We start from the raw sequence: 14,078 nt of genomic DNA, 5'->3' as shown, positions 1-14,078 counted from the left end.
CACTTCGTTCCAAAGAGGGTCACAAGAATGTCTGAGTCATCGGGAAAGGGTTGCATTATGTTCAGTATAAGTGGATTCATAAGTCAGAAGGAATATATACATACTACATCTAAAAAAGAGTCTCACCAAAATGGTTAATTTCCAAAAACGGTTTAAGGGCTCGAAGGGCAAAGTGTCGTTGATCTGTAAACCCCCTCAGGTGGAAAAGCTCCTTCCACAGGCTGTGGGCCAAGGCGGTGTGGACAGCCTTGCCAGGCATCGGCCCCACGAGGGAAGGGTGAGGTGCTTCGAGAGCCTGCTCTCCCGGGGTGCCCTTCCCTACGCAGGCTGGGGCTGGAGGAGCTAATGGAGAGCAAAGCCCTGACCCCGGCGCTCCCCACCAGCATGTCTCCGCCCAGAGCACCCATCAGAACCAACTGGGGGTGGGAACACCCAGACCGCTGGGCCCCGTCACCCAGGGCCTGGGACTACCTCCCACCCTGGTCTGGCACCCTGCCGGGGACATGCCACTTCCCCAGAGGACCTGCTCGGCCTCTGACCGTGGAACTCACCGGCACGCTCCAGTTTCGTAGAACAGCTCGAGTACGGTCGCCACCGCCGAAGATGGCATTAACACCCACAAGACAGATCGCAGCCACCATCACACACCTGGAACCTGCGATGGGGGAAGAGATCAGCCATTCACAGGGTGCAGTGACCTCCAGCCCGGGGCCGGCCCACTCTTCGGGTTCCCTGAGGCCTGACGGCCAGCCTGTTCTGAGGGCAAAGAGCAGAGAGCCAATGCCAAAGGGACCAAAGGCCTCTGATGCGGAGCTGGGAACAGGTACCACGTGAGAACGGCCTTACGCCAGCGGCACGGAAGCTCTCGGCTCGAAGTCTCAGGACGTGGTCAGAGGGGAAGGACTCTGGCAGTTGAGTGTGGCTCCCAGGGGGAAGGGCACCTGGAGAGAAGCGTGCCATGGGGGACGTGGTCTTCACACGCTCACTCAAGGGCACGAGCGTGTCCACCATGTGGCGGGGCAGAGCAAAGCTGCACACACAGTCCCGAGACCCGGGTCCCCGGGACCGCTCAGAAGCCCCATCGGGGAGAGGGCTCAGGACCTGAAGGCCCTCCCCCAGCCCGCAAAGAAAGGAAGCGCCCCAAACCCAAACAACTCCAGGAGCTGCCTCAGACCACAACTTTGGTCAGCCCAAGGCCATAAAAGCAATTCTCCAGGAGGATCCTGTGCGGTCACATGCACCAATGAGCTCGATTTTGCTCTAAGCACCTTCTGGAAAACACAAACTAAAACGAAACATTTGTGACTATATCCCATTCCCTAGGGTTTGAGAATTTTGAAATACGAAGGTGCTGAGATCCAGCAAATCATAAATTCTTAATATTCTTCTGCAGGCATGACTGCCTCTGAGCCAGCTGGTTTTCACGAGAATTCCAGGGCCGATGCAGGAAGCTGACTCCCGGCACAAGGACGCCAGAGGCCGTGTTCCCCGTAACAGGCCTGAATGTCGGGCCCCGGGCGGTGCTACTCTCCTTCCCGCAGAGGCGCCGATTCAGACACGCAGCGCTTCGTGAACGGGGGCGCACAGGGTGCTGCTGCAAACCTCAGGTTCCCCTTATGGTCTCACTGGTTTGCCGGCACGGGATGCAGCTCCCCCACACCCCACCGGGGTTCGGATGGAGACTGGACCGGGGCTGAACCGTCCTCTGGGATCACAAGTGAGGCTGATGGAAAGCCTGCCTTCCCAGGACAGCTCTCTTCACAGAACTAAGGAAAAAAGAAAGTTTTCCCCAGAATTTCACTTTAAAAACATTAAAAGAGAAGTAAATGAAATTCCGGTTTCCTAGGAAAGGTTGGGTCACTCGAGGACAGGAAAACAAATATGCGTCTTTGCAAATAAAACCCATCAGCGCACCGCACGTCCTCCACCTGATCCGCACGCGCCAAGAACTTTCGAGGGAGGGCGCCTCGGGTGCCTCCCAGGAAGGCCAGACCAGCACTGCACTTTCAGGAGGTCCCACCGCCAGCCACATCCCCCCAGGGTCTGGCAGCACAGGGCAGCACCACAGCAGCACCTGTTGCCGCGCCAGCTCCCCCATCCGCCATGGGCAGGGACAGTGCACGCGCCTGTCTGTTCTACAGGGACCCCGTGAGAGGGCGCCCCAAAGCATAAAACACCAGAGGCAAGTCCAAATTGTATTCATTTTCAACTTTACAGTGAACACGCAGGCCTTCTGAACTTCCCCTTCCAGCCGAGAAGGAGGGAAGGTTGGGTGGGGGGTGGGGCAAGGCCCTCGTAGGTGGCCCTGACCTTTTCTGTGAAGGCACCGGGACCCTATATCCTGGTCTTCAGACACAGCTGCCCTCTTTTGACTTCTCCCAGGGACCGTCAGGCAATTCTCCCGAAGCACGTGCTCAGGGGTGTTGAAGCTCTCCCCGCCAAACTCACAGAAAATAGGTAACGGGCAAAAGCAGGGAGATCACAGCTTTGGCCACACTTCCTGACAGGGGTGCTTCGTAGATGAGCTCAGTGGGTGCTTCTGTGGCTAGCAGATGTCTGTGGTGCCGTAGCTTAGGGCACTTTCGAATGCATGGCAGTGGCTGGAAGGAGTGCCCCGCACACAGTCCCGGACCTGGTACAGGATTTCAGGCCCGGCCCTGCCTTTACAACTCACGCAGGAACCTACCAGACCCCGGGCTCAGGAAATCAGAACCAGGGCACGTGGCTCCTCACTGGGAAAACGGAGACGCCGCTCAGGGAAAGCAAATCGGCACCCAGGGCTAAACTGCAAGCTGCCTGGGCATATTCTCTGCTCCAGCGTAAGCCCGCTGCAGCACAGGCCTGGGTGGCTTGGCAAAGGGGAAGGCAACAAGACTGGAGAAGTTAAATTCTTCTCTAAACTTGAGTTAAGTGAGTCTGTTCTGAAAAGGGCACCCACATAGCTCTGGGGAAGCTCTGGGTCTCCGCTTGAATGCTAAGTGCCAGGCTGACCCTGGCCCCTCTGCTCTCCTGTGACATACGGCGCCTGCCGGCCCATAACATTTACCTTCCTCCCTCGCTTGGCTTGTTTTCCCCTTAGCACTTCTTACCGCCTGACGACTTATGTTTAATTGTAGCGTATCAGCCATCTTGGCCCTGTTACAGAAAGCGAGCTCCATGCAGGCAAGGATTTTGTCTGCTTTCGTTGCTCCTGTAACCTCAGCAGCCAGAATACTACCTTGCTTGCTGCAGATGTTCACTGGATAAGTTACTGCATTAATGAATTTAAGTGAGACAGGAGACGCAGTTAACAGGAGGAAGGGGAGAGGCAACTCAGGCACAAGCACCGCCCTGGTTCCTGGGCACGTGTGCTGTGGCAGAAAGCATGGCACCTGGGACTCTTCTAGGGAGAAGGCAGGGGTCCCTGCAGGAGCCACAGTGCTGAGTTCCAAGCTCTGTCGTGACCTCCAGTGCCTGGGGCTCCCTGGACAATGGCAGCATCCCCAAGACCCTTGTGCTCATGGCCAGAGACAAACTAGCCCGTTCCTCCCAAAACAAAACATAAGGAATACATACACACAGCTTTACATTCCAGTCTTATTTCTTGCCATGTCCTTCGCTCCTTTGTTGGTGCTGTAACTAACTACATGTGCTTATAATTTCTGTGCTATGGTCTTGGTCCATGGCCAGGGAAATTATAGGAGTTCTTAAAGAGCACCCTCCCATATCCACCCCAGCTCCTAATTTATTATTATTATTATTATTATTATTATTATTATTATTATTATTTAACTATATTTGGATACCCAACAAGAAAAGCTGTGTAACTTGCATTCTCTGTAAAAAGTTACTAAAAACCTGCTCATGCTGGGGATGCCTGGCTGGCTCAGTCAGAAGAGCATGCGACTCTTGATCTCAGGGTTGTGAGCTCGAGCCCCACGTTTTGTGTAGAGATTACTAAAAAAAAAAACAACCCAAATTTTAAAATAAACAGGGGCGCCTGGGTGGCTCAGTCGATTGGGCGTCCGACTTCAGCTCAGGTCATGATCTCACTGTTCGTGGGTTCGAGCCCTGCATCGGGCTCTGTGCCCACAGCTCAGAGCCTAGAGCCTGCTTCGGATTCTGTGTCTCCCTCTCTCTCTGTCCCTCCCCCACTCTTTCTCTCTCAAAAATAAAAAAAACTTGCCCATGCTTTCCTGTTCTCAACATATCTGGAAAATGGATCATTTTCAATGATTAGCACATAATCTGGGGTTGTCCACTTCATGGCTGGACCATTAGCAGAACTCTAGTGCTGTGCAGACATAGCTTGTAGCCAGACTAAACACCATCAAGCAAGATGATGAACAAACCAAAACACCAATTACACTTACACCTCTGATGGCCTTATTTATACCACCAATGACAGTAAACACACGCACACCCACACGTGCCTCTGGGACCTTCCTAACAGGTTCATCCTGGAGCAGCTTGAGTGCTAACTCTCTTTAAAACGTGTATCCATGACGCCCAGCCGTTAGAACTGGAGTTCCTTAGGGGCACAGGCCTTGTTTACGTTTTTATATTTAGTACATAGCAGACACATAATATATGTTTATTTATAACATAAATAAATAAAGCTTGCTTACTTTTCTCGTCTAGTCACTGATTTCCCTTTAGAAATAGGTCAAAGTGAGTAAATGAAAACTCCCTGGGGGGCCCCTACGAAACAGGCCCTGACTGTTGAGGATCTGGAAGTGCGGCATCCCAGTGCTCCACACATTGGACGTGACGGCCATCTGAGTCTGCTTACTGGTCGTCCTATCTGACACCAGACGTCACTCCTGCTCTAGTTTTCTATTCGGGTGCCATCTCTCCACAGACGAAGGAAGTCTCCTCTGATGAACGGAGGAAGGCCACGTGGCCTAGTGGTGCCTCTGGTGGCACCTATCCCACATTTGGCCTTTTTGAAAGATTCATTTTATACTAAAACGTTTATTATTTCATCAGAACCATGGTTTTCAATTCTAATTTACATTTCCCTAAAATTACATGGCCTGGATTATTAGCTGTCTTGGAAAGGACTTGATCCAAGAGACTAGAAGGAACCTGAGTAATGGATCCACCCTGAACTGGTCTAACTTCAGGCAGGATGGGAGACTGGAGTCCTGACCCCCAAGCGTGGTGGTAATGAGTACAATTATCCATCCTCTTTGCTAATACCTCTCCTCTGCTCCCTCTAGACCTCGAGGAAGGAGTCAGGCCCGTGGCCCAAGTTTAGCTCAGAACAAACGATGCATCCACAGGAGACGTCCCATCTGTACACAGACCCGACAGTTTCACCAGCCACACATCTGAAGGGGGAAACTGCTAGCTCGCCCTTCTTCGGCAGCCACTGCTGCCTCTAGATCTCTGGTAAGATAGGTCTGTGGGGAAGGATGATCTGGAACTTGGTGGGTGGGTATAAACAAAGTGCAGATCTTATTGGCTGGAACCATGCAACTGTTTAATGATCGTTCTTCCCTTGGCCTATATAAATGCTTAAAAAAATCCTTCCTCAGGCCAAATGCCACCACTATACTTTGCCAACTGAAACCGCCAAATTCAAGGGTATTCTCCTCTCTTACTCAACTCTCCTACACCATTCGATACTGCTCACCGAGCAGCTCCCTGCTGCCAAACTTCCGGGCTCCAGCCCTCCTCTGCAACTCTGGTCACTTCATTCTCGATGAGCTGCTCATCCTCTGCTGACCTTCTACATCTTGGTGAGCCTCGAGGTTCCGTCCTGCCCACCTCTCTTCCAGTTTCCACAACTTCTTCAACCAGCCACTTACACTGAATGCCAGACCTATTTCAACCCATCAACTCTTTTGTGAGCTTCAGAATCTCCAGTTACCTAACCCACGCCACCTCCAGGTGGACACCTACCAGCCTCTGAAAACTGAGAGAGGAGCACAGTCGTGGGACACAGAGGTGCACACAAGCAGTGCCTTCTGGAGCCACATGACAGCGCTGTACCAGCATCATCCTGGGAATGGAGGGAAGGTCCCTCATGATGAAATGACTGAGGCTTTTCTAAGTGAAGAAGCAAGTGCTGGGGACACGCCATTTAAAAAATTAATTATGGGTATACGGATGTGGAACACGGACTCGGGAAGTCCTGGATGTAATGGACCCTAGAATACACCTCAAAGCTTAAAAATGGTTTTTTCAGGAAAAGTCTTCCCTAAACACTAAGTTTTTAGATTTCAAAAAACAGTAACACGTTTAAATTCTTTTTTAAATTTTTAAATGGACTGCTGACTTTTTTCTAAGAAACTACATTTAAAATATAATTGCCATTCACTAACATTACCATTTCATATAAAACAGATAACGGACCATAATTTCAGAATAAGGGACAAATATAAGTAGTTTTAGAAAAGGAATCTAGGGGTGGCTGGGTGGCTCAGTTGGTTAAGCATCTGACTCTTGATTTTGGCTCAGGTCATAATCTGACAGTTTCTTTCTTTCTTTCTTTCTTTTTTTTTTTTTTTAAGTTTATCTTGAGACACAGAATGTGAGTGGGGGAGGAGCAAAGAGAGAGGAAGACAGAATCCCAAGCAGGCTCCATACTGTCAGAGCAGAGCCCGATGCAGAGCTCAAACCCATAAAACTGTGAGATCATGACCTGAGCTGAAACCAAGAGTTGGATACTTAATCGACTGAGGCAGCCAGGCACCCTTCATCATCTATTTCTTAGAGTTCAAGCCCCAGGTCGGGCTCTGTGCTGACCCTGCATTAGGTAGAGGTATGTACATAATTTTACAAGAACTCTTAAGCATTTCTAAATGGCTGAAGGTCTAGTTCATGAAAAGTTTCATGAAAGTTTTTCTTCTGTTTTGTGAAGATATGATATAAACTAAGAGAACTGTAGACCATAGAACTGTAACATTACATAGACTTTCCTCAATTTAAGGCAGACTCCCCAAATGTACACACCATATTAGAGTTCAGAATAATGGTGCTTTGTATTTAACTGAAATTCAGTCAAGATACTGAATTAAAGAAGGCATCTGGAATCTTATACAAATGATATGTTTACAGGAAAAGAATTTATTTGGGGGCGCCTGGCTGCCTCAGTCAGTGGAGCATGCAACTCTTGACCTAGGGGTTGTGAGCTTGAGCCCCATGTTGAGCATACGGTTTACTTAAAATCTTAAAAAAAAAAAAAAAAAAAAGAAACCCCTCATTTGGTCGTTCTCGGAAAAGGCCTAAAATAAAATGGCACAAAGATGCCATTTTAGCATAGTGCTTCCTTCAGGATAAGAAACTTTAAGGAAAGCCTACTGGAAACAGCACACTGTTGGCCTTCAGTCAAAAGATTAGGTATTACAGAAAGATTAGAACTTACTCAAAGTTCTACTGTGCATGCATGCAGGGAAAGGTAATTCTGATAAATCGCTAAGACTCCCACGACACAGTACTACATGCATGGGGGGATGAGGCGCGCCTGTAACCGGACGAAGGTGGCTGTTCAATGCCAGCAGCAGGTGTGTCCTAGCCAGATGTGCGGACACCTGACGGGAACACTAGCACCGGCTGCTGACTTATGAAGTGGAAGGCCAGGCCTCGGTGTCTTAAGCTAGAGTACCACCTGTCCCTCTCCCTCGATCCCAGGAGAAATCTCCCAGAGAGACGCGGCACCACAGAGGAGGTCCGCCGCGAGTTTACGGATGGCGGACGGATGGCGGACGGATGGCGGGCGGATGGCGGGCAGACGGCGGGCAGCGCAGGTAGTGAGGCGGCTGTGGGCGCAAGGCAGCGTCTGCTTTGTACGGGGTGCGTTTAGGCGCCTGACGGGCTGTTACTCAAGCCAAGTACTTACATAGTATTCAGCAGAACTGACGGGACTTCCAGCCCTGAGAAGTAGCCTCGGAGGGAGGGAGCCAGCGCATCTGGAAAGACATGTGGGGAGAAGGCAGTGAACCGGGGCTCCCAGTGGACATTCTCGTTCCTCACAGGGCATCCTGTCGGACGGCCACCCCTTCACTGTTCAAAGATGGTGCCCTTTTACATTTACCAGTGGGCAGGACCCCCCCACCCCGCCCAGGGGCTGAAAAGTATCAGAACAGGGCCCTGAGAAACCTTCCACATCCCCTGATGAACACAGGGGCCGAGCTCTCAGCGAGGATCCAGCTCTGGAGCACGCCGGGTCCAGCAGCTCCCATGCTCCCACTGCTGGGCTAAAGTCTGGCCAGTGAGTCCGTTTCTGCACTCACTCAGCAAGGCCTGGGCTAGGAGGCAGGCTGCCTAATGGTTTTCTAGGCAGGGTGTGGAAACATCTACCTGCTTTGACAAGGAAGGGGTGGTTCACGACCCATCCATGCCAGTTGTCTGGCCAAGACATTTTTGAGATTCTGCTCCTGGTTCTTTTAGAAAAGGGTTTCTGGCCTCTCGGTACTGTGGGGTACCTGGTACCCCATGCCCTCTGCTCACTCTGCTGAGAAGGACCTGTAGCCCTTTCTCTTCCATTAGGTTTCTAAAGTGGAAGGCCAGCAACAAAACAAACGGATCAAGTGACGCTCTGTCCACTTAGCAGAATGTTCCCGGTCTTATGCTGAGGAAAACGTGAAGAAACAAACAGAAGGGCAAGTGCACTTTTGCTTTAACAGATATCCATCTGTTGGCAACGTCCGTTTTGCACCTAAGTCTTTGGACAGAGGCAAAAAAAGCCCATTCACCATGGCTCCTCTGTCCTGGAGGAGAGAACAAATCACACCAAAGAGATAGTCAGGAGGGCTGGGTGGCTCCCTCCCAGTGTGACAGGAGGCGAAAGATGCATCTATGACCTGGGTCTGGCCCATGTTTCTAGAGTAGAATGCAATGCTGGAAGGAACTTCGCCCTGACAAACCTACTTCAATGGTTTAATAAAACAGACTTTGCTGGAGAACCCTCTTTTCACATGGCATCTTACATCTCCAAAGCATAAACAATAAAGCAGCATTCTGGGGGAGGTGGATAAATCAACTGATATCTGGGTATTCTGAAGGACATCCCCATGCGCACAGAACCCAGTGGGGTCAGGATCTGGGTTCAGGCTCCACTAGCTCTCATAACTTGATTCTAAAGGCTGGGCTGTGCAGGAGTGGGCCCCAGACAAAGCTGACACAGGATCCCTGGCCTTCTGTCCTGGCACACATGCGCAAGTCCTTAGCGTTTCCTTCTACCCCAGGACCTCTTCACAGGGTGGCTCTCTCCTCTCTGGTTCTGAGTCAGGGCGAAGGGCCATACCGGGAGACTCCATCCCAACCTGGGGCAGCAGCATCTGGCCTCACTTATTCAGGAAATGGGAACCTAAAAGGACCACAGATGCATTTTGAGCTTCTGCCCATACCAGGAATCATTCAAGGGATCTCCTGAGGGACTGTATCAGACATTCCCAGAAATCAGGTTACCAGCTCCAGAGGGCCCCCCCGCCCTCACTGTGAGGGGGCAAAGCTGTGTTCCCTGGGAGGCACCAGCAGGCACTAAAGCTCATTAAGGCAGGGCCGGGGTTGTCCAACACTCAGTAACAATTAAGAGAAGGGACCAGAAACTCTTTGCACGCAGGTACGCTAAAAAAGAGGTCACTTTAGGAATTTAGGAGCACATGGAGGATAAAGGAGAGAGAAATAAAGAAGGGAAGTGCGGAAGGACGGGAAGGAAGGGGGAGGGAGGAGTATAGGGGTGCAGGGGAAAAGGCAGAAGGGAGGAAAGGAAGACAGAAAGATAAAGACAAATTTCATACCTACCCATGGCTTATGGCTTTGTGCATCTGAATCCACTTGCTCACTAAGCAAAGGGCAGAGTTGGAGCTGCCTTCCTGAGACAGGTGGTAAAGGACAGGACTGGGACACAGCCCCGGGGCAGGTGGGGGGCTGGGAACCTAAACACACAGCGGGAGGGGATGGGTCTGTGCACGCTGGAGCCGGAGGGAGCACAGTGGTGGCGACTGGTGCTGCCTGGGTGTGGGGCTGGGGCTCTGAGCCCCATGAGGCCAAGACATGTTGGTGTTTCAGAGACACAGGAAGAGGGAGGTCTGACCAGGGGGTGGGGGCGCAGTGGATGGCATGACTGTTGGTGACAGTGACTGCAAGAAGAAAACCCTTCATCTCCCACACACCCACCCAGCTTCAGCTAACCTGTCACGCATGCTGGGCCTTCTCCACCCACACAAGCCTCGCACGTGAGCACCGCAGTCAGCCTGGCCTAGAACCCCCAAGTACTCCAGGGTGATAAGCAGGCGGACTCCAGGCTGTGGGGTCCAGGATAGACGGTACTCAGCTCAGCTCAGTCCATTGGCTGATTCTCAGGGAGGATGTGGTGGTGATGGAGTCAGCAGAGGCCCTGAAATTCATGACTCTCGTGCACCATGGCTTGGACACCACTGCCCTTGCCAACAAGGTGGGCCCTTCTCACTGCACTACTTACTCCACAGACATCCAAGCCTGCCCCTCTTTCAGGTCCGAGGTGCAGTGGCACCCATTTGCCCGCAGAGGGCAGTGTCCCCCCACCCCCCCACCCCCACCCAGGCAAGGATGAGTTTCTCCCCAACATTCCTGGGCAGCAGGGCAGGTAGGGAAGTTCAGGAGCAAACTGAGCAAATGGAGTTCCCAGCAGGCAGCTGGTCCAGGTGAATAAGCTGTTTTGTGCTAACCACTGCTGTCCTCCAGGGGGTGGGGAGGACACCCACTCGAGCTCCTTGTTCTGCTGTGGCTTTTGGCCCCAGATCACTAGTAGCCACTCCTGCCCATCGCCTAGCGGCTGCTTTCGTACATCATAAATGCTGGGGAAACTCGTGGTTCCCTGGACTCCCTCTCCATGGGCAATTCAGCAGGAATGAGTCTATGCAGTTGACCTTCCACGTAAGACAACGATCCTGTCGTGTGCGCACATGCTTGTGCACACACAGCCCACTCAAAATCCTGCCTACAATCCCAGCAGCTTCTCAAGTCCCTGTAAGAACCTGTAATGACATATATGATCCAAACTAACACTGACTCTGTGCCAGAAACTGCTAAACACGCCATCAGATTATGACCGGTAAGTCAAGAAGCAACAAGACCCTGGGATGCTTCTCCACGAGAATTTAGCGATTACCACGAGTTCATTACCCAGTAAAGTTAAGGGATTACCACTAGAATTTACTATTGCGGGGGGGGGGGCACTGTTTGGGGTTCTACCATCACTCTTCTTTAGGCAGGCTTTTCTGAAACACGGTGCCCCCGAAGGATAACACTGAAGTCTCTGACACCTCAGCACGGCACCAGCTCCTGTGACTACTGAGAGGTTGGACAGGAGAGGAGAGCACCAGAAACAGAAATAACTCAGAGCAAAAATAAAATGGAATGCTAGAAAAAGTAGTGAGTATCCATAAGAGTAATTTCTATCCTCTTCCACTTACAGATGAGAAAACTAAGGCCCAGACAATTAAAACACATACAGAATTCCCATTTCCAATCATGTTGCCAAGGACAGGAGGACCTGGACTGGTCTCTACAGACCAGTCTTTCTGCAGTGATTTGCAAACAGCACAGTGTAATTATTTGCACTGTACTACCTCCTTCTGGTGACTGACTGCCATCCTCACACTTGCCTTTAGAAACAGTTGTGAGCAGTGCTTACCAAGGTGCCTGGCTCAATTAAAGGTAGTGACCATTAGTAAATACTCCTTGGTTTAGCTGTTTCCTTCTCCATGAAAGAAAGGGGTAAGTCTATGACCAGTGTTTCTGAGTGTGGTCCCTGGCCCACCAGCATCACCTGGGAACTTGTCAGAAATGCAGAAACCCTAGGAGAGAAACCAAAGCACCTGCATGTACCAAGCCCTTCAGGAGATGATGACGCGCACACCCAAGTTGAGACTCACACTGTTCCTGAGTGAGGTTTCCAAAGTGTGGCTGGAAGCAGGCCGCCTAGAGATGCTCTGTGGTCAAGTAAGTTTGAGAGAAATGCAGTCTCTGCCCCTTCGGCAGATTCGAGATACACATTAAGCACATTACAGACTCTGAGAAGTTCCACAATGAAGAAACTTATTAAACTTGATTTAACCCTGGGTTTCCCAAATTTATCTGACCACAGAATCTTTTTATTACGTAGCACCCGCGAGTGCTGAGAAGGCCCCTTCCAGTGGTGACTTTTGGTGGATCAAGGAGCTGAGGCATGCCAATATGGCATCCAAGTTTCTAGCTCTTAACACAGCTAATTACAGCGGGAAGACCACCAGCCCAGCTGGTGTTCTGGATGTCTAACCTAGTCTGTAAGACACAGCGAAGACTTTCTCACCTTTCCTGATGGAGATGCTGTATGTGAATACAGGTTTCCCTAGCACCGTATATTCAGAGCCAGGCTCTCCTTCTGAAGGCATGGAAATTCATGTTTCTACACTGTCTGCAAGATGGACCCTGTCTACCCTGCTGGGGCTTTCCCCACACTGAACCAACTGCAGCCAGACACTCACATTCTTTAGTTCTAACCAACCTTGGCCCACTCGCTCTAGGCCTAAGGATCCACTCTGAGCAGCATCACCAAATAAAGCAGGTCAGATCCTACAGCACACTGTGCTGAAGGCTTCCAGGCTAAGGAGAGGCAGCCAAGCCAGAAGCACGTGTGGTCCAAGAAACTACAAATCCATCAAAGAGACTGGATTGATCTGCTATACAAAAAAACCGATCATTTTTATGGAATTATAGGGTTCTTTAAAACCGCACTCCTGCCCCCTGCCATACCTAATAAAGTGTTCACCAAAATTGGAAAAACACTTTTCAGGAATTTCTGCTTCATGAAATGAGGCCCACTGAGGATCACTCTGAAGGAACATCCTTCCCCCATTCCACCCCACCCCACCGCCCTCCCCCCACACCAAACTGCCAGCCCATCCTCTTTCTCAGCAGACATAGAGGGCAAAAAACGCACTCACCATTCTTTACTACTTGTCTGGCATCTAATATTCCTTGCCTAGGGCCACTGAACAAGTTGCCATTATCTAGGCAAAGTGTCAACATCTACGGTGAATCGGTCCAGAGGTGAAGTCGGCCGTCTTACCTACCCTGACCTCCAGAAAGGAAGTGAGCAAATAAGCTCTGGCTGGAGAAGGTCACGATGCTCCAGCCCAGCCCAGAGCCCTGTAAGATCTCCCCATCTGAATGGGGGGACATTGCTGGGGCTTGGACCCAGGCAGCGACGAGGTCTAGACCTCCTGCTAAGACCAGTCAAGGCTGGGCTTAATTAAACGTAAGGCTTCAGAGATAATTTTCCCTCCTGAGCTTTTAGACTCTTTCCCCGTCTGTCCTAAGCACAAGCCAGGTTCTTGCTTCCAAAGAGGCATGTGAAATGTGCTCAGACATCCCAGAAGTTCACTCAAGACGCCACTCGGGTCGAGGGCACCCAAGCATGTAACATCCTGTGTCAGATTAAGTCCACAGCGGCTGCTTGTCATCCATATTTAATTCTGTCAGTCTGTTAATTTTTAACTATGTTTGCTATCGAGGGCCATTAGAGGTCCCAGGAGCCGAGCCCGGTGAAGCGAGAAGTACTTCATGGCAGAGTGGATGAGGCTTGAAGTTGGGGTGTCCCACTTTCCCATCCTGTCACGGAGTTCTGGCCTTCCCCCACTGGCAGCACAAATCCTGAATAAAACATGATCCCATTTGGAGTAGGTTTTCTTTTATCCCCCCTGTCAGAATTGGTTTTCTTCAAGGAAAAGTTCACTTTCTTTTTACGAAGGCTACATTTTATATTTCCAAAGTTTCTTCGTAGCCCTGGTTTTGTTTCCAAAGCAGTTAGAATTCCCATACTTCTGGATGGTACATGGGTGCCCTTTCCTAGGAAAGGAGGCCAAAAATCAGCACCTGCCTCCCTCAGTGCCACAGCCACAGGCTGCCATTCTTGCTCTGGTAGCGAACAAAGCCCGGGCCCTTAGGGTTCTCTTGCTAGGGTGCTCGTCTTGAGTCCCGATATCCTAACTGCTTCTAATGCTACAAAGGGAGGGCTCAGGAGCCTCTGGGCCATGGCAGATCAAGTTCTGACAAAAAGAAGGAAATAGAAGAGCTATCTTAATAATTACAACTCCATGCCAAGCATTTCACTCTTTCCCTTAAAA

General features: G+C 50.8%; 1 protein-coding gene across 1 annotated transcript in view; it reads right to left on the bottom strand.

Moving 5' to 3' along the window:
* Positions 1-566: 566 nt before the first annotated feature.
* The window catches only part of RBPMS (RNA binding protein, mRNA processing factor), a 169,697-nt gene continuing 156,185 nt past the window's right edge, over positions 567-14,078 (bottom strand). Inside the window, exons 7-8 of the mRNA XM_042934442.1 lie at positions 7,826-7,895; positions 567-655 (exon numbers count right to left, since the gene is read on the bottom strand). Coding sequence (XP_042790376.1) covers positions 7,833-7,895 — 63 coding nt within the window. The 3' untranslated portion in view covers positions 567-655; positions 7,826-7,832. The remainder of the gene's footprint in view (positions 656-7,825; positions 7,896-14,078) is intronic.

The sequence above is a fragment of the Panthera leo genome, chromosome B1 (assembly GCF_018350215.1).
Source record: "Panthera leo isolate Ple1 chromosome B1, P.leo_Ple1_pat1.1, whole genome shotgun sequence".
NCBI lineage: Eukaryota > Metazoa > Chordata > Mammalia > Carnivora > Felidae > Panthera > Panthera leo.
This window is presented reverse-complemented; position numbering and strand designations above follow the sequence as displayed.